This window comes from Macrobrachium rosenbergii, chromosome 2 (genome assembly GCF_040412425.1).
Source record: "Macrobrachium rosenbergii isolate ZJJX-2024 chromosome 2, ASM4041242v1, whole genome shotgun sequence".
Classification (NCBI taxonomy): domain Eukaryota; kingdom Metazoa; phylum Arthropoda; class Malacostraca; order Decapoda; family Palaemonidae; genus Macrobrachium; species Macrobrachium rosenbergii.
Window position 1 is genome coordinate 70,947,850 of NC_089742.1, and position 25,641 is coordinate 70,973,490.

Below are 25,641 nucleotides of genomic sequence, written 5' to 3' on the forward strand. Positions count from 1 at the left end.
ACACATCCCCCCGCAAATAGCTAAAATCCGCGAATACTTAGAACCCTTCTAAAAACACTTAGAACTGTCTATTTTGTTAGTTCAAACACAAAAAAAAAACTCTAAAAATGTCTATACAGGTATTATCCTACTTACAATGGGGTTAGATTCCAAAAAACCCATCGTTTGTTGGAAAACTTATCTCAAATATAGCCTAGCCTACACTAGGGTATTCAGTACCATGTATACAAATATGGTAGCCTAACCTACACTATAAAGTACAGTATACTCTATACATGCACAATACAGTAATTATTAATATCAGCTAATTCTGGAGGTTCATGCAGTGACTTATGATAATTCAGTACAAAGAGAAATTGAATAACAAACAAGAATTACCTTAGCCTATGGTATATCGTATACATATACGGTAGCCTAGCCTACATTATACTGTACTCTATTTCACATAATATCGTATTTTACAAGCATCAACATAACAAATATGCATCTTTTCCATGGATCTTTTAAAATGTTATTCTTTAATTCACTGTACCCAATAATATTGTATATATTATATAGCTATTGTATTATGAACTGCGATCATAGCAGCCAATGTTTTGGTTTGGAAATTGATTATGGGCTAAGTTTATTTCGCCATGTTTAATTCAGTTCAGAGCATTTTTCTTGCTTCTACTTAGTGTAAATGAATCTCTAGATACTGTACTTTATTTATATGGGGCAAAGTTATTTTTGTTATACGAAGTGTTTTTAAGTAGAAATATAACTTGAATAATAGATGATGTTGGCTATTTGGGAGCATGTTTGTTTTGTGTAAAAAAGAATCAAGATTCTGTTCACTAATTTCACTTGATTTCATCATAATACGAGCTCTACGTTATTTATCGTTTATCGCCGTAAAAATAGCAGTAATGTGTTCTTTGATGTCCAGTAGTTTTGATTAAAATACTTCCTCTCCAATTACAGTTACGGTCAAGTTTCATCCATGTTGCCGATGCATGATAATTTATAGTCATTAGCAACTTGAACACTGTTTTCTCAGCTTCAGCTACAACTTGCAGCTTAAATTTAGCAGTATATTTCCTTGCCGATCTTTTATCCATACCTGATAAGGGTATAACGTAAAAATACTGTATATCAGTCCTATTCTACTTAACTTCATTTGTACTATAACTACGGTAATTGTTTATTACCGTACGATGGTTGGAATACAAGCAAAATGGCTGTTAAGTTAAGTATAACTTAGTTTTACCAGACCACTGAGCTGATTAACAGCTGTCCTAGGGCTGGCCCGAAGGATTAGACTTATTTAACATGGCTAAGAACCAATTGGTTACTTAGCAATGGAACCTACAGCTTATTGTGGAATCCGAACCACATTGTAGTGAGAAATGAATTTCAATCACCAGAAATAAATTCCTCTATCTCTTCTTAGCCAGCCGGAGAGTCGAACTCGGGCCTACCGAGTGCAAGGCCACAACTCTAATGACTCGCCCAATGAAGAGCTTGCAAAATGGCTGTTGTTATCCGATTTGGTTACAGTATAAGCAAAACAACAGCTTCTCATTGTGTTGTTTATGGTTGTAAGCATTTATGCAAGAGTATATCATTACTAACGATACCTATATCATTTTCTTTTACCTTTTTAATTAGAAGTTGGGATAAAGGGATGGAGGAAAAGGTGGTGGTCTATTGTAATTTGGTCTCTCTTGCTGCCTGATTGTACGCTGCTGTCTGCGCCCGCAGGAAATTTTAAAATATTTTCTAAATATTGTTGTATGGGCATAAATTGCCTACCCCAATAAATTATCATAGGGCAAATTATAGTAACTTAAGCACTACCTGGGTACCTGAGTATTTTATAGTTTATCTCAAAAAGTGCATTTAGTCATACAGTAATTAGTGAATATTTTTCAGTGAAAAATACCGCAAATGGGTGAATTTTCAGCGAATAATGTGTATATGTTCCATAGAGAAATCTGCGAATAGGTGAGTCCGCGAATCATGAGATTGCGAATATGGGGCCTTTACTGTATTCCCCGAACTAGTATCTCCTCCGCCCATGTTTCTACAGACACTTGGGTCGAGGGAGAAAGTGATGTTTGTACTGTACGTGACTCGGTAGTTCCTTCCGAGTTCTTTGGTTTCTTCGGAAATCCAAGACTCGGAGCATGCTTGTCTTGAGCATTTGGCTTTGGCTGGGGGTTCGTCTCAAGCAGGAACTCTGTTTTCTTTGGATCTCTGAGCTGACAATTCTCACCAGATGGTTCAGGATAGGAGCAACCATGGAGATTCTAGCAGACGTTCCAGCCAGAGAGTTGATGCACTTTTCATTGGATGTGAGAGATTCTGGACGTTTTGGGACGTGTTTCCAGCATAGGCTTTGACGCCTCGACGCTTGCACATTCATGACTTAGCCACCATAGTTCCAGGTATCCACGAACATGACCTGGTTCGATGTTCGTCTTCCCGTGTTCAAGGACGTGCAGCCAAAGAAATGATGCACCTTCCTTTGGTGTAAGTAAGGGATTCTGCACATCCATGGACATGTTTCCACCCTGGGCCTGTTGTTGACTTGATGTTCAGATCTCCTCCCTTTGATCTTCTACAAGATTCCTGTTGATGTTTTTCTAGAGTCCTCATCACTCGGCCTCGGACTTGATATCGGGGATGAAGGAAAGTATGTCTGTACGAGCCCTGTATATGGAAGGGTGTGGAAACGTTTTCTTCTCCGGATTACATACCTGACCAAGACTCTACTGGTCGAGTACGAGGTCTGGAATACCCTGGAAAAGTATGTGGTCAAGACTTTTCTACACCCGTTCGTGTTTCCATGGAAATCATGTTTACGTACATGACCGTGCCCCTGATGTCATGCACATGGTCTTGACTGGCCTGTACAAGTACTTGTCTGACTTTTCCACGTTCCTGCTACTGTGGAAGATCCGTGCCACCTGTTCTCCAGTTGATTCAAACTCTTCACTCTTTGTGAGGTTCATTTTCTTGCTCTTCTGTGATAGTCGACTTCCCATGTCCACGGATGTGCCTCTTCAACTCGAGGGCTGATGCACATCCATTTGTCCGCGTCCTTGGCCATGGCTTTACCAAGTATGTCTGAAGATGTGACTCTTAACACGTCTGCGGGCATAACTCTTCACACTTCCAAGGACGTGACTCGTCAAGAGCTGTGAATGGTGGGGAGAAGAGGTCTCTCTCTCTCTCTCTCTCTCTCTCTCTCTCTCTCTCTCTCTCTCTCTCTCCCTTTTCTTATGGTGTTTACCTTCACCATAGGAAATGGAGGATTTGAAGAATAAGATTTTCTCTCCTCTTATGAAGTGGTTATTGATTTCACTTGTGAGTTCAATAATATTGATATAATAATTCTGAAATTTAAATCCCCACCTGTGATTGCTCCTACTGCTGTTGAAGCTCTTCTGAGCTCAAGAAAGGATTTGAGAACACTGGATTTTCTTGGCTAAGGACAGATGAGGAAATATCTCCTATTCCTGAAGAACTTGGTGGGATTAGGTTTGGTGGCTTATTTAACCTAGCCTAAGTAGTTGAGTCCTTAGCTTAGCCTACATGACATCAGGGGAATAAGTTCCTCTCTGGCATTTAAGAACTTGTCTGTTCATAGGATTTTGAATGCTGGTTCTTTGCTTCGTCAGACCACTTTCACTTCCTTGTACCTGAAGGAAGCCAGTTCCAGCGTATGATGTGTCTGTTCTTCGAAATTTCTAGGAAGAGTGATCAGGTGTGCCGAACCTCCAGTCGGTTCAGGATTCTCGTACCTCTCCAAGTATGAGTCTATCCGAATGTTAAGACTGAAGCTTTGTTCCGCTTATGAACAAATGACAAATTTTGTATTAATTTGTATTTTTCATGGCTAACAAACCTGAGGTCTTAATATAGACTGCCCACCTCTAGCCACCCTTCTTATGTCTTATCCTTGTTTGAAAGAAAGACTGGATATGTAACAAGGTTCTAGCAAGGTCTCTGACCTGCTTCCACCTCATCTACAATGCCAGATGCCACTGATTCTTTTCATATACAATTTTTTATTGTTTCACTTCCAGTATCGATGAGATCTTACTGATAAGGACAGTAGAATTGATCGAGACACTGATCTCATCTGTTCTAGTTGCTTTCTTCTCTATCAAGACAGGTAAGAAGATATGATCTATCAGATGTTGGACCTATAGAGTACACGTTACTGAAGTATTCCAACTGATATAACATTTTTTTTTGTACACAAATATATCTTTCAGTGGCATACCCTTCCTCTCTCTAGCTAAAGGGGAAAGGAAGGATATCAGAAATGTATAGATAGATACCTTAGTTTCTTGTCTGAACAGATATATCTATCAACTAATCTGGAGACTTAAGTTCTAAAAACTTATTTTCAGTCAAGGAAAGGTGTCTGGAGCCCCTTTTGTGGTCCTCATGTTGTTATGTTACTCCTGTGAGGAGTAGGGGATGTAGGCAGTAATTGATAACAGTGACACCATGATACTAACATGGTCTCCAAAGGTCCTAGTGTCCTTCCATGTCAGATCTGCGACAGTGGTAGTACTCGGACAGACAGAAGTACTTTTGGTACAATGGCCAACAAGGAATCAGAAGCGAGATGGATGAAGTGTCAGAACTTTTTCAGTTAAGTCAAGGATAGGACAGTTGATCTTGACTTCCGGTTCTCGTTCAACCTTGAAAGAAGATTGGTCATACTCTTTCTTCCCTCGATTTCCTGTTGTTGGCTCTGTTCTGATCTGCTTATTCTGTGTATTCAAAGGTGATCAGTTAGATTGATCGTTTTCCTTCGATGGTCCTGTGGCACCAAAGACAGTATGACTTCTATGTTACCTCCATAATCTAGTCTTTCGACCCAAAGCTAATGACTCGCTCATTAGCTTTGAGCTGCTTTTAATGTATAAGATTCAAAATCACGTTACAACAATTGAAATTTTATTTCTTGTTTTGCAGGTGGACTGAAAATCTTAAACTGGAAAGAATCTTATCCTTCACAAATGAAGTGAAAAAACTTCGGGGAGACTAATAAGGCTGTAAATTATTCCATGCTTGCTGGATAATTACTAAATAGGGTAAGTCATCCTTAATGGTAATAATTTTGTGATGTACTGTATCTGGATAAGGTCTAATTATTAAATTAGAGGGATATGAAATATTAATTTTTTCATAAAAACCCATCACATACATACACATTTGTAGTCTCTGAAAAATGTCTTAGACGCTGCAATCTTTGGTGTAACAGACAGAAGATTGGAGGTAATACTGTACTGCATGTGCACCAACTGGTTCCATGGATCCACAGCAGGTAACTGTTTTACTTCTAATAGAAATTGGAATACCAGTTGTGAGGTCAGTGGGGCTGACAGGAGGCCATTTGTTAAGCGAATGATGGGTTTGTATGTAGAAAAAAAATCCTTTGTGAGTATGCTAGAGACATGGAAAACCAGTCCAGGAATATAGCTAGCAAATTTAAGATTAAAAGAAAAGGGTAAAACAATCAAAACACTAATATTACAAAAATATTAGTGTAAATAAGATTTTGCATATAAAAAATACAGCCATGAGCTGTGTTTTCAACAGTCATTTGAATAAACAGTGTCCATTATAAGCTGACGAAGGCTTGCTACTGCCTGTTAAATAAAACAAACCTCCAGTAGAATATGAATAAGTAAGGGAAGTAATGTTTGTATCAGATGTTTATCTTTTGCTACTAATATATTCCATTTCTGGGACCCTTGCAGAGGTTTGAAGAAGCCATGGTGCTGAATTATAGTATTCTCTGAATTGCATATAATATGGCTAGGGCTTATTGTCAGTATCTGACCCAACTAAACATTTTGTCTGGAGGTCTTTAGGCACATTATTATTGGTGCTGAATTATAGTATTTTCTGAATTGCATATAATATGGTTAGAGCTTATTGTCAGTATCTAATTCAACTAAACATTGTGTCTTGAGGTCTTTAGGCACATTATTATTGCTATTGTTGTCATTCTTATCATCATTTTCCTTGTCAGCAGCAGACACTGCAATCTCTTAATCTCTTTGGTGAGATGGTGATGTTTTGGATCCTTGGCATTCATTTTGAGCTATATTACTTGATAACATTTTCTTTTTAATTTCTTTTACACCACAGAGACACTATTTGTTCATACACAGAACAAACCTAAGTCTTAATGTAAGAGGAGAATTCTCTAGTGCCTGCTGGAGTCTGGTTAAAAAAAATAAATACAAGGATTTGGTGGCAACGGGAGACAGCCAATAGGGTTGTAGGAGGAGGGAGCAGCCTGACCTGATTCACCCCAGCTACACAGTGGCGTATCAGTTTCTCTCTAACCGCTTTCACAGCAATACGGCCTTTTTGCCTTTCTAGCCAAGAAGCCGGTTATTTTAGCACCTCCTGCCCATATTATGCCTTGGCATTCTGGTTTTTTATTCTCGTTTTGTTTGTGTTTTCCAGAGTGATTTAGTGTTTTCTGTGTATTTTGCATTTCTAGAAATGTAAACCCTTGAATCTCCTAAGCAACCCAAGCCTCAGAGATAATTTCCAGGGGTAGGTAACAACCCTTGTTTTCGTTATTTGGCCTCTTTGGATACAGACCCCCATACCACTTGTAGCAGGTGCAGAGCTAACTATTTTAGCATGAGTAATCCCTGTCTGGAGTGTTGTATTTGGTCTCCTGAGCAATGGAGGAATTTTGGTAAGAAGAGGAAATACAAGAGGAAATCAGCGCCTCCGTCTTCAGAAGGTTTTTCACCCCCAATGGCATGAAACGTACCAATTCCTTCTTGTTCAATCTCTTCTTTGCCAAAATCTCCTCTCCTTGCTGCTTCTTCTCAGGAAGATTTATCTCCCTCTCATTTTTCTATTGCTTCATCTTTAGGAGATTCGAGGGGGAGGTTCAGGAGATCTTATTATTGATGTTGCTGCCCTGTTCTTTGGGGGGGCGGGCAGCTCCTTCTTGTACGGTCTTTTCAGGGTAGATGAGCAGAAGATCTCCGAATGTTGGGTGTCGTTAGGCCTACCAGGGGTACCAGCCCTTTGTGGCCTTTTGTCCCACTGCACGTCTTCTTGCATCCCAGTGTTGTCTGCCATGACAGTTTCCAGATCTTCAGTTTCCGTGATGTCATCTCAACTTACAACGGCTCTCCCTGGAACTGTTTCCAGAGCTACAGTTTCTGTGATGTCGTCTCATTTGTCAACGGCTCTACCCTCACCTTACAATGTGCTGTCGCCAGCCATGTCATTTCCATTGACTTCCATCCCTGCTCCCTCAGACTCTCTTATTCAAGCTTGTAAATGACATGTTTTTATGAAGAAGTACGGCTGTGCTGAGTTGCTGAAATAGAAGAAGAGAGGTTGTAAATCTCCAACCTCGTCTTCATCTTCCTCTTCTAGAGCTGCTTCAAGCCTTCTGCACATGGCTGTGCTTCCTTTAAGGTTCACAGCCTTGTCTCTTCTTCTTCAGACGTCAATCCATGCCCAATTCCTGACACGTGCTGCAGTACATGTTCCCAGAGAAGCCCTGCCACCAGGATCTGACCAAGAGCCAACCCGAAGTTTAGTAGGGTCTTTCCTGGATTCCCCTGACCTCAGTGGAAGCTCATACCCTGGCACGGCCTTGCAACCCTTGCCTGAGTTGGTCCTAGCAACATGCGAACCTCTTGCACCTACATCCACCTCTTCTACTTCATCACAGTCCCCAGAAGACAAGAAATCCTAGTTAGGGAGGTTAATGATGTGGAGGGCATGTAGCAAAAGCTAGCAGAACTGGTTGGCACCACTGTTGTCCAGGTTGTCGTAGCAACTGACTCAGTACCTGTTTTTCCATTCAGTGGCACCCCCATAGTCACTCTAGACCTAGCCGAATTGGCTGGCAATTAAGCCCATTTAATTTTCCCTGGAAATCATTGATTTGCATTTGTGTACTTTGTAAATAAAGTAGTTTAAGAGCTGCTTTATGCTTCCATCCACTAATTATTTTAACTTTCACTTTTGAGTTTATGAAGTAACGGAAGCAATTAGCACAAGGCCAATAAGCAACAAGGTAAGCTAATTAACTCCCCTCCGTTACTCGTAAAGATGGCAACCTTCAAAGCTCCTAAGGAGGAGAGACTGCTGGAAGTTCCTCATGAGCATGGATAACTCCACTAGGGTGGAGAGATCCAACCCCTTCAGTTTGAAGACCTGAGATAAAGATGAGTGATAGCCTTTCACTGCAGAAACTGAGAAGTGCTTGTCTAGGTGAGGGTAGATACTCCAACTGGGGAGCAGCCTCTTCTACAACACTAATCTCAGAAGATGGCTCACTTTCTTTGGTATTTGTCCATGGAGAAACAATGGAGGCACCCAGACATCTCTTTTGCTGTGCTGTGAGAAAAGCCCCCCACCCCCCGCTCTTGCAAGATACAGTGGATAACCTCCACCTGTGAAGGCAGAAAGACTGAACTGCCTGATGGTGCCTGCAAAGGTGCAGTTGAACCAGGAGGGTGTTCCACAGGGTAATTCTCTCCATGTCTTGACAAGGAGTGTCTACAGATCTGTCTACCACTTGGTGTATGACCTACAAGGAGCTACCAGAATCATCCAAAACCCAGAGTGATGGAAAGGCATATACAGAACATCCAGATTGTTCCAGGGATATAAGAATGCATCCTTTATTACTGCCAAAGGGTCTGGGATGGGAACAGAAAACTGTTAGTTTTCTTTTCAGTTTGGTGACTGGGCTGATCTGTCAGAATATTTTGCTTGCCTGGAATGTATCTGGATGAAAACTTAATGGCTTGAAAAGCTACCCTCTTGTGACTCTCCAACACCAACTGGCACCGGATCTGAGATGCTGTTCCCGGATTTGTTGACGTACGCAACCTTAGTCGTGGTGTCCCTCATCAACACCACTGAGTGCCCCCTCAAACAATATATCAGATTTTAAAAGTAGTTTGTATTATTCATAGGTGTACAAACTAGAATCTTTTATACAGGAATATCCTTCAGTACCAGCTGGCAAAGTCATTGAACTTGTTAACTAGTGGTTAACAAGTTCAACTCTCCAACTAACACTAGCCAGTATTCCTTTGCCTGCAAGGGCAGAGCTGGGTGGTTGAGTTGGATTTAAGTATATAAAAGACTCTTGATTTGTATGCCTAGGGAAAACACAAATTACTTTTGAAGTTTGTTATTTGTTCCTATGGAAATACAAACCATCGTTCTTTATGTAGGAGACTTAATCCTTAGGAGGAGGTCATCCCTTTCAACTGACTGGTGTTGAACACCACCCAGAAATGTCATGCTTCCGACTGCATGTGCAGGCAGGGGAAATCATTGTAGGGGCTTTTTCTTTCAGTACACAATTGGTGCAGTATGATGGGAACCGATTTGGAGATTATTAAATGAAACTCTGACTTTCCCTAACCTATTCATTACTTTAACCTACAGAACAGAAACGTAACCCAACCTTAACACTATAGTTCATCAAAACTTATCCTAGCTTTTGTCTTAATACTACAGTTTTTCCCCCAACTATCAAAAGAACCTTAACCTAATTAAAGAAGCCTAATCTAACTCATCAGCCATAATCTACAATCGTCCCAGTTATCAAAAGAACCCCAATACTACTCTTTGAGACTTCTTCACATTGGAAGTCAGCTTGCTCAGCATCAACCAGTATAGTTCTTCGATATCCTTCTTCCTATTGGAGAGATCAGCACCTAGTTTTGTTCCTTTCCAACTGCTGTTGAACTTTCTTTGCTGCAAGTGTGTCGAGATTGGCACCTTTTGGGATTTAGCATCGTATATGGAGGAATGGAAAGAAGAGCGGTTGACCAAATGTTTTTGTTTCTGCAATCTGGCAGCTTCGCATTCTTTCCCAATGTTCTTTATCACTTCTCTGCTATATCCCTTCCTCTATTTTCAATTGCTCTTCTAATTCTCTTTTCTTTGATTTCTTTCTTTTTATCAGGTAGGTGAAGGGGAGCTCGTCCCTCTACGCTAACCCACTCAAGCAAACTGCAAGTAGAAAAAAGAATAATAAAGATGAATAATCAAATAATCATATACTAAAAAACACTCAAAAATTAAATAAGAAAAAAAAAAAAAACTCAAGCCTCTTCTCACAAACCCAATTTTCCTTACAACCACCACACTCCCCCTTACTAAAATAAAGTAAATAATATTTCCTTTTTTTCTTTCAAAATCCCTTCTCACTACCCATTTATACTCCAGAAATGGACCTTGACTTTGGGTCCATGGCCTCTCATTCACTACCTTCTTCACTCGCTTCTACTCCAACCGCACTAGACTCACCCAGTCTTAGTTCCAAACTACTTACACCAACTTCAGTCTTAGTTCCAAGCTACTTGCACCAACTTCATTCAACTCTGGAGACTTAAGTCTGCTTCAACCTCACTAACACCTGACATGGTTTATATCATCTCTTCTATACTCTCACTTAATTCTGCTAAACTCTGACTCAAGTTATCCAAAACTTCCCTACTCACACTCCCTAGTATTGCTAACTCTTTCTCACTCACACTCACTCCCACACACTCTTTCAACACTTTCACCCAAAGGAAACTCACACATGCTGTATGTACCATCTTTTTCACAATTCGGTGTTGTTTCCAATCCACCCAAATCTTGCGTATCCTCGTCCACATTCCTGGTACTCGCCAAGCTCATTCCTTCCACACTCTGCTCAAATCCCTCAAAATCAATTTCACCCTCATTTGCACTACCAACAAACAACACCACAAAGCTATTTTCACTCCTCACGCTTGCTGACTTCTCAAACTTCTCGAAAGCAAACAACCCATCATGTGTGCTGTACTTTCCCCAAACAACCTAGTAAATGTACCCTTACTCATTTGTACTCCTCCTTTTAGACCTTCTCTTACGTTCCACCAACACTAGTTGTTTATCTCCCCAATTTATATCTTCTATTTCTTCACTCTCCTTTTGCTTCTCCTCCCTCAACAACTTCCTAATGGGTTGCTCTGCTGTGTATATTGGTGGTTCTCTCCACCTCAACTGATTATAGTGTGCTCTTAAACCTTCACATTTCCTTCTTCATTCTTATCTTCTAACACATAACCTAATCCATTTCACCACACTGTTTCACTACATATGGACTAACATACACATCCCCATAGCTCCACTCTTTGAGAATACTGGAACATACATCAGCTCTCCCATCCTCTGTCTTGCAAAATACACCACTCCTTCACACAACACAAATCTCTCCGCTAACCGTATCCATTTACTTAACAAAAAAAAAGGCCATCTTCTTCCAGATACTCCCTCTCTAATACACCTCGTCAACACACTTAATATCAAACACTTCTGCTGCATCTCCTCAACATCCTCTGTTGTTAGCAATTCATTCTCACTCTAGTCCAACTCAACTATATGCTCCTCCTCACTCAGACTCCTACCAATCATTTACTGCCGTACTTTGAATTTTCCCTATCACAGCCTCATCTTTCAACAGAAATCCTTTCCCAACATCCATTACCAATCCATTCTTCCTCAATAAATCTATCCCAAATAGGAAACAATACGGCATTTGTTCATCTCCCAGTACTACAAAACACGTTTCCGCCTCAAATTCTCTCAACTTTACCTTCAGCCTCACTTCCTCCCACCCAATCGACCTTCGTGCTATACCTCTTATTGACACATTCACCGCTTTCCTTTTAACATTCCAGTTCACTCTCTCAACATCCCTAATCACACACGCATTCACCAACAATATTTGCGCTCCCATCTCAACAAAACCACAGAACTGTCCCCCACTGATATTTACTCCCACAATCATTGTACATGCTGACACCTGTCTCGACCACCAACCAGACATCCTTCGCTCGCTTCCTTATTAACATTTTCCACTTCCAACAACTCCGACGTTCTCTCTTCAGTGTTTTCCTCCTCATACTTCCTTTCATATCTGTCTTTCTCTACAACCCAGTTATGGTGTACCCCACTCAAACACCGCAGATGCAACTCACGCTCACTCTCTTTCAATCCCTTGTGTTGATACACTATAGGTTTCTCACCCCCCAGTGTGCACGGGCACAATAACCTTATACTTCTTACTCACTGCCACCAAAACCTCCTGAAATGGGCTACTCCAGGACACATAATAGCTGTCAGACTCTTCCGATACTGTTCCATATTTGACACTCCCAAGCATCCAGGCACTTGTACCTTCAAACCTTCCCATCTACTAATTCATTCAATCCATACCACACACTTTAAAACGCCGAGTCACCACCTCCCTTACTCTCGCGTGCTACTGCCAATCCTCTCGGCAGATACTCTGGTCTCATGTCTTTCATTTTCTCTTCTTTTCCTTCCCCAGGTAGTTTAGACATCATGTCCGCAAGAACATTCCTTTTACCTGGGATATATTCTACCACAAAATCAGTGTCACTCAAATCCTCTACCATTTGTGCAATTCTAGCATCCGCTCCCCTTCATTTTGTGCAGATATACTAGAGCTTGGTGGTCCATATGCATCACAAACCTCACACCATGCAGAAATGGTCTTAACGCTTTCACACAAAATTGCAGTGCAGCCAATTCTCTCCCAGTAGTAGAATATTTTTGCTCTGCCGAACTAAATGCCTTACTGACATAGGGTATCACTATCTCTTTCAATTCCATTCACTACTTGCTTCTGCATCAAACATCCGCCCGTCGACACTCCACTCGCATCCACATCCACTTCTGACTTATTGGCTTCTGCACTACAGTCAGGGTAAGCCAACTCCACATCCTTCACCACCACCTCTTTCAATTTCTCAAATGCTTTCACCATCCTTTCATTCCACATCACAACTGTACTCCTCCTACAGCCTGTCTATTCTGACAATGGCTTTGCAATCCCTGAACAGTCTTCCACAAACTTCCTTCCAAACTCAATCAGTCCCAAAAATCCATGCAACTCTCACATGGTCCTGGGTCTAGGGAAATTCCTCATTTTCTCCACAAACTTTTCCGCTTTTCATACCCCAGACTCACTCACCTTACAACCCAAAAACTTCACCTCTTCCATGAACCACTCACACTTACTCACCTTGACTTTCACCCTCAGTTCCTCTAACTTCAACAGTGCTCGCACCAATCTCTTGTGCTCTTCTACAGTCTTACTCATCACCAAAATATTGTCAAGAAGCACCAACACATTTTTGTGGGGAAAACCACTCAGTACCACATTCATTGCTCTCTGAAACGCAGCTGGGTCATTAGCCAATCCAAAACTGAGATTGCAGAACTGATAGTGTTTTTTCGTAGTCGAGAAAGCAGTTATTGGCCTACAGTCCTCTCTACCACTGGCATCTGATAATACCCCCTTACCAGATCCACCTTGCTAAACACTTTCATCCCTTGCATACTGTACACACATCAGACACCACACACATAGGGAATCTTTCTTTCACTGTCACTTCATGTACTCTCCAATAATCGACACACATTCGCAGTCTTTCATCAGGCTTTCTTATTGGCACAATTGGACTATTCCAAATACTCTTACTGGGTTCAGTTATTACTCCTACCCTTTTTAATTCCTCACACTGCTCTTCAATCTGTGTTACTGGAGCTGGGAAATGTCGGTGTGTTGTCAATCAGTTGAATATGGAACTCTGACAACCTAGCTGTCCCAAAGTCCTCATTATCTGTACACATGCCTTTGGGTCCTTTACATTCATAATTCCATCAAACACATGGGTGACCTGCCTTTTAACACGCAGAGCTACCATCCAACATGAATATGTCACCCAAACTTTCTGTGCTGACTCCATCATTGGTTCTTTACTGTACTTTCACACTCCACACACTCCCCAAATCTCTTGGCAATTGTACATCTTCCATTACACTATAGAGGGATGAATAGATTTGTTTGTATTTAGCATTTCCCAACGTTTTGTGTGAGAGAGAGAGAGAGAGAGAGAGAGAGAGAGAGAGAGAGAGAGAGAGAGAGAGTAGAGTTCTTTAGTGCTTCGTTGGTAGTTGTTTATGGTGCTGTCTGTCTGTGCAAATGTCGAGGGAGTTTTTTTTTTTTTTGAGAGAGTCTTGAGCTGAGTTCTGTGCAAGGCGGACATTGATGGTGCATGATTATTGTATGTTCCGTGAGTCGAGTGTTTTCTGTTGGATGTCATTGTTGTCTGTGCATGTGTCTCTGTCTTTTTGCTCGTTTTTTTTTGGTTGGAAGTCTGTTTTCCGGTTGTTTGTGAATTTTGTCTACTGTGTTGGCGACCGTGGACACCCTCAACCATCTCCCAGCAACCGAGGATCATAGTGAGTGTTGTATGTGGTTATACGTTCGGTGCATCTGTGTTGTGTATTGTTTTTTTGTGTTTTAAAATCCCGCCACATAATATTTGGCGCCCAACGTGGGCTGTTGTATAATAGCCGTTAGGATTGTTTGTGGTGGGTAGAGTGAGGGTAAGAGGTCAGGATGAGTGAGATAGAGAAACTGAGAGAGGAACTCTGAGTGGCTAGGGAACTCCAGGGTAGGCTGGAGGAGGAGAATGGGAGGCTGAGGAGTGAGAATGAGGAGTTGAGGAGTCAGTTGGAGGAGATGGGGGGAATGCTAAGAAGTGCAAAAGAAGAAATGAAAGGGGAGATGAAAGAGTCCGAAGAGAGAATGGATAAAAAGTTGGAGGGAATGATGAAAGGTGTGGAAGAAATGGTGAAAGGTATGTTCAAGGGTGTTTTTGGAGAAGGGGCTGTTGGAGGCAGGTTCTCTGGAACGTGTGAAGGGGCAAGAGAGAAAGAAAAGGAGGAAGAAGTGAATGGAAGCGTGAGTGATGAAAGTGATATGGGAATAGGAAGTAAGAAACGAGGGAATGAGAGGCAGGGTAAGGAAAAGGGGAATGAAAAGCAAGGGAAGGAATAGAGGGAAAGTAAGGATAAGTCAGGGGAAGAAAAAGGGAAGAAGGGAAAGGGAAAGGAAACTGGTAAGAAGGATAAGGAAGTGGGAAAGGCAGGAAAGAAGGGAGAGGGTGAAGGCAGTAGTGAAAGTGAGGTGGATGGAGGTGAGTGGATAAAAGTGGATAAAAAGAGGGGAAGAAGAGTGTAATGAGTAAGATGAATGTAAGTGCGGAAGTGGACTCTTTGTATTCGGAAGAGGGTATGAAAGGACAGAGTGAAAGTAGCGAAAGTGAGAGTGAAAGTGAGAAAGAAGTGAGAAAGGCTATGTATGTGAGGGAGGTACCCGGTGTGAAAAGTATAATGAGTATGGAAGTAGGGATGTGCATGATTTCTTTAGGGAGTATGAAAGGTTTTGTCAGGATAAGTATGGGGAAAGTAAGAGAGTGTGGGCACGAGAATTAGGAGAATATTTGACTGGGTTTTTGCTTGATATGTATAGGGTTATTATGAGTGTGGGGATGTTGAGTATGACAAGGTGAAAGCTAGACTAGTTGAGCAAGCGAGGCGTATGAAAGCGAGTGTTAAGTATAAGAGGAAGAATGAATTTGATGAGGCAAGAATGAAAGCTGGGAAACCTTGTCACTGTATGCTTGTAGGCTGGAGACGTTGGCAAGGAAGAAGTTTGGGGATGATGGGATAGATGAATGTAAGGAGTTAGTATGGAAGTTGTTAGGGACAGTGCCAGATGGAGTTAGAGAATTTGTGAACTTGAAGCGGAAGGAGAAGAAAAGATGGACGAATGAAAGGTTGACTTGGGGAGAAATTTTGGAAATTGTAGAAGATTATGAGCTTGACAGGGTTATAAAAGAGAGCAGAAGTGTAAGTGTAAGGGCTGGGGTAGATGAGAGAGTACCAGAGTTCGGAAGCTTTAGGGATGCAGTGTTGAGGGGCCCAATGAGAATGGCCGATAGTGTAATAGATAGGAGTGTAAGAGCAAGTAATGTGGAGGTGCCAGTGAGGATGAATGGTGGGTTTGTAAGGGAACAACGGGTTGGACGGGTTAGGGATAGTAGTGTACAAAGGGAAGGTCGATGAGTGGAAGTCGAGCGAAGTGTTTCAGATGTGGAAAGGAAGGACATACAAAGAATGAGTGTAGGTGGGCTTTAGGAGCGTGTTTCGGGTGTGGGCAATTGGGACATTTGGTAAGGGAGTGTAAGAAAGACAGGGGGTTAAATGCTACAGGTGGGTCAGGTGGGTTGCTAATGGTTGTAGGGGTACCAGTGAATGTAATATGTGGCAACTGTGGTAAGAATGGGCATTATGCGAGAATGTGTTCAGAACCGAGAGCGAAGTGTGTCGAATGTGGAATGGAAGGGCATGTATCAAGTGTATGTAGACGAAAGAGGGTGACTGTGACAGCGAATTCGGGAAACTGAGTGTGAAGGGGTTCAAATGGGTGGATCCTCCAGGATGCAAGTGGTGCGTGTGATGCATGTACGTGAGGGGTTGTTGCATGAGGATTTTTGTTTTGATAGAGTATGATAGAAAACGTAAGAAAGGGAAGAACGTAAGTAAACTGAATGGTCGTAAGTTGTGTGATAGGGGTGTGAGTGCCAAAGTGAAAATGAGTGATAAAGCGTGTAATACGGATGAATGGGATGGTATGAATAGAACGTTATAGCATATGTGGGTTTGATATAACTGAGTTGACTGAACGTGTAGGGGTTAGTGAACGGTTGGAGGTGAGCGAAAGTGTAAGAGTAAGAGAGCGTAGCAGTAATATGCAGTGATTGAAAGCATGAATGAATCGTTGCAAGAATTGGAAAGGTCAATGAGCGAATGGGATGGGTTAGTTGAAGAATTGGGGGAGGTATTTGGGAACGAGTTAGAGGGTATAGATGAGATTGTGGATAATATTGAGTGGTAATAGTGAAGAGGATAGCATGAATCTGAGAGAGAATGGAGGAGAAGATGTGAATTTGAATGTTGCTAGACGAGAGAATGATTCTGAGAGAATGATTACGTGCCCGCGAACGCGATCTAGAGGACCTGCTAGTGAGCATCCATGGGTGTTGCGTAAGGCGATTTGAATGCAGTGTGAAAGGTGTTGGTTGGGAAATGCTAAAAGGGGGGCGAATTATAGAGGGATGAATAGATTTGTTTGTATTTAGCATTTCCCAACGTTTTGTGAGAGAGAGAGAGAGAGAGAGAGAGAGTGAGTGTAATTGTCGTTAGTAGTGCTTCGGTTGTTGGTAGAGGGATGAGGGTCTTTAGTTCGAGTTGTTTACGGTGCTGTCTGTCTGTGCAAATGTCGAGGGAGTTTTTTTTTCGGTTTTGAGAGAGTCTTAAGCTGAGTTCTGTGCAAGGCGGACATTGATGGTGCATGATTATTGTATGTTCCGTGAGTCGAGTGTTTTCTGTTGGATGTCATTGTTGTCTGTGCATGTGTCTTTTTCTTTTTGCTCGTTTTTTTTGGTTGGAAGTCTGTTTTCCGGTTGTTTGTGAATTTTGTCTACTGTGTTGGCGACCGTGGACACCCTCAACCATCTCCCAGCAACCGAGGATCATAGTGAGTATTGTATGTGGTTATATGTTCGGTGTATCTGTGTTGTGTATTGTTTTTTTGTGTTTTAAAATCCCGCCACAACACACACCTCCACTCCAGAAACCATCTGCAAACTTACTTGTCCATCCTCCTCCACATACAACTTCACACTTGTTTCACTCCCCATTCGTATCTCTATCATTTTTTGATCCTGGTACACTATTACCCTGTTTTTCTTCATTCACTCTATCCACAACATAAAAATCATCCTCCTTCAGCCTTATTCCTGGAACCGTAACCGATTCAACAAACTCCGTGCACACCTTTACTTCCAATCCTCCAATCCCTGTTACTGGATCCAATCCATGTTACATATCCAGCTCATTCCTCCCTTCGTGCTACATTTGTTCCATTTTCTCATAAACCTTTCTGAAAACCACATTTCCGCTACAACCGGTATCAATCAATGCTTCCAATAACACTCCACCACATCCTACTCTAACACACAAACAACAATTTACTCATTCCCCAAAACAGACATTCCACTTACGTACCCTTCTCTCACATGCAACACATCTATCCCTTCCATACCAGAGGGCTTACTGTGGTAAACCCCCTTCACACTTAGTTTCCCTGGGGTTGGGGTTCAGTACAGCAGACTTCCTTCACGTGACCATCCATTCCACATCCTTCACACTTAGAGGGTTCTTACATGTCCTGGCAAAAAGCCAACGCATTCCACAGTTTCCACAATGACTTCCACTTACCCCTACTCTCCTTTCAGTCTGGCAGTCTCGCACTGGATGTCCCACCTTTCTGCAGCCGAAACACTAGGACTCTCTTGCTTGTGGGCAGTCCACCAACATATGCCCTCTCTTTCCACAGCCGAAACACTTGCCATTGGCCAATTTGCAACCCACTTTCACATGCCCAGTCCTTCTACACCTGTAACACTCCTTATCACTACTACTCGTTCCCATCTGACTTCCCCTCACATTTCCATTCGCTCTACTCACACTCCTAATCCTAAACCTCTCTCTGCCTCTGCTCTAGTTCCTTTTCCCATTATTCACTACATTCACTTGCACATTCTTTCTTCCTCTTTCCACCCGGTCTCTCCTGCACTCCTCCAACAAGGCTCGCATCACACCTATCTCGTCACTCACCAAAGGGTCCTTATATGTCCTTCCATTTACCACCTCAGACCCAATGTACATCTCCTTTGGTTCATCACCATTAACTCTCAGGTCTTCTAGGACTCGTAAAACATCCTCGCAATTTAAGCTCTTCCCCGACCACTGCTTCTGATCTTTATTCTTCCCATTCAAAATTACCCTAATCTTCTCTGGAATGGCGGCCAAGAACTTCCGCATGAGGTGTTTGTTCTCCTCAATTTCTTTCTCTCCATACTTTCTTCTGGCCAAAGTTTCTAACCTATGGGCATACAAAACCACTTTCTCTCCGGCTTTCATCTTCGCCTCCTCGACTCTATCATCCTTTTTGTAAACAACACTCCCTTCATTCTCTTCACTTGCTTAATCACTCTAGCCTTCATGAACTCATGTCCTGGCTCACTGTCACACATACTTCTATAGCACATCTTTAACCGCTCATTCAAGAACTCTCCCAGCCACTTTATCCACACAATTTCATTCTCCCCAAACTTCTGTCTACAATACTTCTCATACTCATCAAAAAACTCGCATGTCTTGTCCCTTCCCGATGCAAAATTTCTCAATCTAGGGAACCTCTCAGGAACACCGTTTTGGCCTCTTTCTCCTCTGCCTCACTACTACTACTACTACTACTACTACTACTACTACTACTACTACTACTACTACTACTACTACTACTACTGCTACTGCTACTGCTACTGCTACTGCTACTACTACTGCTACTACTACTCCAATCATTCTCAACTTCTAAGTCTGAGCTACCCTTGCAAATCCGGGAACTTGACTCCTCTTTCCTCACACCTCTCCCCTTTTGTGTTCGCTTCTTCTTTCCCTTTCTTTTCTTACTTTTCTCTTCCTCATCACTTTCGCTCACCTCACTCATACCATCATCCTTGCCTGGGCTTCCTCTAACTTAATCTGTATGCTGATCATCATGCACATCAACCTATCCCACCTCTCATTCCACCGTTGCTCCCCTTCACCTGACCCAACACCTTCCAAACCTTCTCCCTTTGCCATCTCCAATTATGTACCCCACTCTTTCTTTACTGTCAAAGGCCCTACATTGGGCACCAAATTATTATGTAGGGGCTTTTTCTTTTAGTACACAATTGGTGCAGTATGATGGGAACAGAATGCATTGCCAACCAAAGGGGTACTCAAGTAAGGAAAAACCTTGGATAACCACAGAATCTATTGCAAGGGAATTCAAGGCATAAGGCATCTGCTTGTAAACAGACCCAAGTAGCTCTACCTCCCTCCCCTCCTCCTGCTTCTTGTTAAAAGGTTGAGCAGAGGGAGAAGGATCTTACACAATTCTAAGATGCTGATCCAGAATGGAAAAAGGGAAGAGATTCCAATCATTCTGTATTCATCCCCCTTAAACTTACACTAAACTAAAGTACTTGGACAAGATACTTATCTAGTCCAGAAGGAGCTGGGTTCTAAACACTCCCTGTGAGCAACTACTGCAGGTCTCAAGGAATGTGTAGGGCCCTCTAGGTGATACCCATCTCGTAAAATAAGGAAAGGAGCTTAAACCTAATCACCTGGCCCCATTGCCCAGAAAACACCATGAAGCTCAATCGAAAGGGCTAAGGCTGGTCCTGTGCCCTGACTTTGTGTATCCTGGTACAAAAGTGTGTGATGTCTTCGTCTGTTCGTTTGTTGGGCATGTACAAAGTCAGTGAAGGGTATATGCTCTTGATACCCCTCCAATGCTAGCCTAAGATGAGGTAAAAAGGAGCCAGAACTCAAACTATGAGCCTGGGTCCTTCAAGAAGTATTTTATGGTTTACAGGCATAAGAAAACATCCCTCCTGGAATCATTAACCATGAGTCCCTCTGAGACTGGATGGGATGTCAGAAAAAACTCCTCATTACAATTCACTAAAACTGTGATGGTTAAATAGACTATCTTGAGAGCAATGCCTCTCAAGACTTCACCAAAGGGCTAACATGGTGCTTGGGCTAGGCTACAAAGGACAGGTTTATCTCCCAATTAGATAATGAAGCTATTGAAAGAGGAAAAACTAGTACTCAATGACTTGAGAAAAATGGATAAACCCACCAAGTGGAGAAGTCGAAGATCTTTAGAGTAAAGACTGGCTAATAGCACAAGCCTTACAACCTAGCCTGACAAATGATAGTCTCAGTGAGGGTGAACAAAAGTCCATGACCAGCTGAACTGGCACTTTGACCAAAGGAAGACCTCCAGGCATGGGCAGCAGCACTGGATGCCTTTCAATATGGTAGTGCAGTCTGGATATATGAACTTATATATTTCTGGATCGGGGACCCGTGTCAGCCGGTGAAATAATCCATTCAGCACTTATTTCTAGGTAATTGAACTTATATATTTTTGTTAGTTTTTTTTAATTTGTATGTAATGATTTTTCATAATTTGTCACTTCACTCTGATAATCAGGTTTTTTTTTTTTTCAGATGAGTGAATGGCCAGTTCTGAACCCCACCTGTACCCTTGTATGGCTAAGTTGACTGCAACAAGGAAGATTGAGAGTTGGCAGCAGGGAGCTTGAGGAGGAAGGCTGAATTCTGTTGTCACTTGTGTGCTTTGTGCCTCTGAGGTAGTTATGGTGCATTGAGATAGATTCAAAGCAAGTTGTGCCTTTTCTACTTAGACACTGTTTTGTTAATGTTATTGTGATTGGTGTGTTTGTAATTTAGATTCTTCCAATGCCACAATGGTCCTGTGGCAGGAAAAGGTGAAAGGAAAGATCGTAGACACTGAACTTTCGACTTTATTTCAAAACCTGATCTTTCTGTTACTGTGATCAGGTCTTGAAGTAAGACAAAAGCTTAGTGTCTATGATCTTTCCTTTCACATTTTCCTGTGAGCACTTCTTATCTGTAATGTAGAGAGAAGAAAGATATTGTTCAAGTTATTGTCATCAGGCTGTGCCCTGAAGAGGGTTTACTGTTACTTTGTGATTATTTTTTTTTTACCTAGAAAGTAACATATAGTTCTTTGTAAGCTAATAAGCTATCATTTGTTAACATTTAGTATAAGGTTATTGTTAAGTGTATGAAGAATCTTAATATGTAAGTACAGTATTAGTATGCATACTATTGTTAATTGTAAACTATTAGTATATAAGCATTAGTTTTGTATGATGGTGTGTTTGTATGTATTGTATCTGTTTATATATTATTAATAATGCCAGGGTTTATGAAAGTAATTGTTTTCTGTAAACCTCCACAATCCACCCCACTACATTGACACTAGCCATGAGGAGTAACCCTGGTCAGCTCGAAACATGACCAGTCAGCACTGATGATACTACAAGTTAAATGGTGGAAAGCATAAAATCCAGAGCATTCCCATGATAATGGAATACAAATTCCATTATTGCCCCCCAGGGAATGGAACAAGAGAACAGAGTACTGCAAAAGTCTGTTCAGCCTGGAAACTGAGAGCTTGAGCATAGGGGAAAAGAATCACTCCAAACCAGAACTGACCCTAACCACTAAGCTAGTCTGCCAGCCTTTTCCTGACTGGCAGACAGCCCAACGTTGCGGCAAACCATCCACTCATACATCTGCAAATGCCATAAATCAAAGCGAGAGCAGAACGTTACTCTCTGCTTGGCCTGGTTCCACTAAGGTTGAGCTGTAACAACAGCATTTTCAAGAAACCGTGTAGTGGCATTATATTGTATGGTTTATAAGTATGAAAATTAGTTTATCATTTTGATTATATGTGTGATTTTATTGTGTATTTTTTATTTAAAATATTTTGTCTTATTTAATACAAAGTTGGACAAGGAATCAGGAAATAAATGTTAAATAAAACAAAATATTTGAAATAAAAAAGTACACATTAAAATTGTAATTATAATTGAAAAGATAAACTATTTTTAATTTTTATAAGCCATCCAGTATAATGCCCCATGCAAGGTTTCATGTTAATGCTATTGTTAAACAGTAAAAATGTAATTATAATAGAAAAGATAAACTATTTTTCATTTTTATAAACCATCCAATATAATACCCTTCAAGGTTTCATGGAAATGCTCTTGTTAAAGCACAACCTTACTGGGGAGGAAGAGATTCCAGAGATGAAGAGGAAGGAGAAGACTTGAGGAGGAGCTAGATGATGAACATGACAAAGAGGAAGATGAGGAAGAAGAGCGGTGAGAATGCTGCTTTCTTTTCTCAGACTTCTTCATTGCCTTCAACTCTGAAGGACTGGTTGAAGCTGGATGGGGGGAAGTCAGAATGCCTACTGGCTCTGCTACAGGCAATACAACTGCCTCTGGAGGATCACCTGTAGCAGATAAGGTAATCACAGAACTGCAGAAGCAGCAGCAGACAGATTGTTGGTTGGCTGGTTCGTCATTCTTCTTACCATACTTCTCCCACCAAGGTGAGGGCCATGAAGCATATTCATCAGGAACTAGTACTTCTCTGTTCCTCCATTAATAAACTGCACAAGAGTCTACTAATATGGAAGACAGGAAGCGACTGCAATGATGCTCAGACCCCCACATCTGTATTTTCTGTTTCTTCTCCACAGAGAAAAAACAAAACCATCAGACAAGGCAGATCAAAATCAAAGTACACAAAGGAGGTGAAAAGAAACAATAGTAGCAAGCTACTCATCCACATCCAAGAATCTAATAAGTGTATAGTATCGTTTTGTAAAGGCAGCTGAAGAAAGTGGAGTGGCAAGACAGAGGTGAGTGAGGGGTTAACCTCTTTCACCCCCCTCCCATCTCTACCATTTAATTACCTGGTTACCTAGATTCAATGGCTGTTCCAGCTTGTGCTGAAGGATACTCCATGTATGAAAGACTGTACAGTAGTTGTATCCCTGAAGAAACAAATAATTGGATTCCTGATTGATATTATTATTATATTCAGAAGATGAAACCTATTCATATGGAACAAGCCCACAGGGGCCATTTATATGAAAGTCTATTCATATGGAACAAGCCCTGAGGGGCCCTTGACTTGAAATTCAAACTTCCAAAGAATATGGTGTTCATTAGGAAGAAGTAAGAGGTAAATGGAAATACAGAAAGAAGACATCTTACTTATTAAAAAAGAAAAATAAATTAATAACCTAATGAATAGATAAAAATGTATTAAAATACATGAATAGTATTAGGTTAGCAGTGCACTGCATCTTCGCTTGAACTTTTGAAGTTCCAATCGCATGACATCCTCAGGCAGACTGTTCCACAGTCAATGGTGTGAGGAATAAAGGACCTCTGGAACTGAGAAGTTCTACAGCAAGCCACATTTACTGCATACTGGTGCTGCTGTTCAGCAAATCTGGTTGCTCTCGGCAGGAAATGGGGATCAGGGATCATGAGTGTAAAAGATCTTTGTTGATGTAAAACTTATGAAATATTGACACACGAGACCATCTGTTGGTGATGCCAAGTCATAACTTTTAATATTATGAAACAAAAACCTACTACCATAAACCAATATATCTAAAAGTGATAAATCTCTGGCAGAGGCAGACATCCATAAGGGAGAACAGTATTCTAGTAAAGGAAGGACAAATGACCTAAAACAGGTTGTACTTATTTTATCACTTATAAATATATGAGGCTTTTTCACAATACCTACTTTCGTATGGCATTTGCTAACACTCTGATTAGATGTTTCTCAAAAGTAAGATGTAAGCCAAAAGTTACACCTACAATGGTTAAAGTTTCAGACTCACTCAGTCAAGTTCCATCCACTGGGAGGGAGGATAAGGTGGAAAATCTGTACGAGATCTGCCAATCAACAGTGTTTTCGTTTTACTGGGGTTCAGCCTCATACCCTACCAACCATGTACACCATTCACTAACCTGCTCCATGTCACAATTGACGCTAAGGGCAGCTTCATTTCTCAAGTGGAGGCTTGACCACACCCGCAAGAGTTGCATCAACAGCATACTGAACAACTTGTTTTCCAGGCCAACAACCATATCACTTGTATTCACTAAAAATAACAGTGGACCAAGAACACTACCCTGTGGAACTCCAGACAATAGGTCATGGTTCACTAAAGATCCCATCAACAGCAACTCGTTGCTGCCTACCTGTAAGGAAATCTTGTAGTAAACCTAAAACATATCCACCCAATCCAAGATTCTGAAGTGTAGAAATAAGTGCCTTGTGATTTACCAAATCGAAAGCAGCACTAAAATCTATTTGAATTACTCTACACTCAAAATCCGTATCAAGGTTCTCTTGCAAATGGCCTGTCCAATATAAAAGAGCATCTCAGGTACCCAGCTGCTTCCTATATGCATATTGACTATCAGCTAACAATCCTTTGGATTCCACATACAGTACGTAAAAAGTGGCTTAAAAATACGTTTTTCTGCAACTTTGGAGAGCACAGGGAGAATAGAAATTGGTCTGTGGGTACTGCTGTCTGCAGATATGCCATTCTTTGTAACAGGCACGGTATTGCTAAGCTTGTGCTCATCCCCATAGATACTAGTCGACATAAAAATCCTTAGAACCTATTAATCTTGGGAGACAACACACTAAAAACCTTTTTAAAAAACAGAGAAGAAACCATCAGGATCTTCTCCACCTCAGCTATCAAAATTATCCAGAATTTTCTTAAAATCCCTGCAGCAAAATGCAAATTTTTTAAGAATAGGTTCAGGATAACAAGTATCAGGGAAAGGGACATCCTCACCTGATTGCTTAGCTTCAAAAGCTCGACGAAGGAGTTCAGCTTTTTCCTTAGGGCCAGTAACCAATCTACCGTCATCTGTTAGTAGTGGAGGAATTGAAGATGAGCCTGGCCCATAGATGATATCAGTTTGGTCCACCTCAGATGATGGTGAGTACTTCCTTCAAGTTTCCTCCTTAAGGAATCACAGTATTTTCTCTCAGCTATATGATAAATTCCATTTACAGCAAAGTGAGACTCGACAAAAATCATGTAATTTTCATGTGAACGATTTCATCTCCATTTGTTAAACTTGGTCTGTTTGTCATGGTAAGCTCTTCTATATGTATAAACAAACCATGACTGGTCATTTGTCC

At 41.3% G+C, this 25,641-nt stretch overlaps 1 protein-coding gene across 14 annotated transcripts in view; it reads left to right on the plus strand.

Moving 5' to 3' along the window:
* LOC136848194 (uncharacterized protein F13E9.13, mitochondrial) overlaps positions 1-21,811 on the plus strand; it is a 122,502-nt gene extending 100,691 nt beyond the window's left edge. For 13 of the 14 annotated variants that reach the window (XR_010855976.1, XM_067120516.1, XM_067120591.1 and 10 more), the window contains 2 exons: positions 4,978-5,096; positions 21,061-21,811. Coding sequence is in view for 13 of the 14 variants with exons in the window: in XM_067120516.1 (XP_066976617.1) it covers positions 4,978-5,050 (73 nt within the window). In the remaining variant the exon portion in view is untranslated. The remainder of the gene's footprint in view (positions 1-4,977; positions 5,097-21,060) is intronic. The other variant, XM_067120561.1, reaches the window with a different exon arrangement.
* The last annotated feature ends 3,830 nt before the right edge of the window (positions 21,812-25,641 follow it).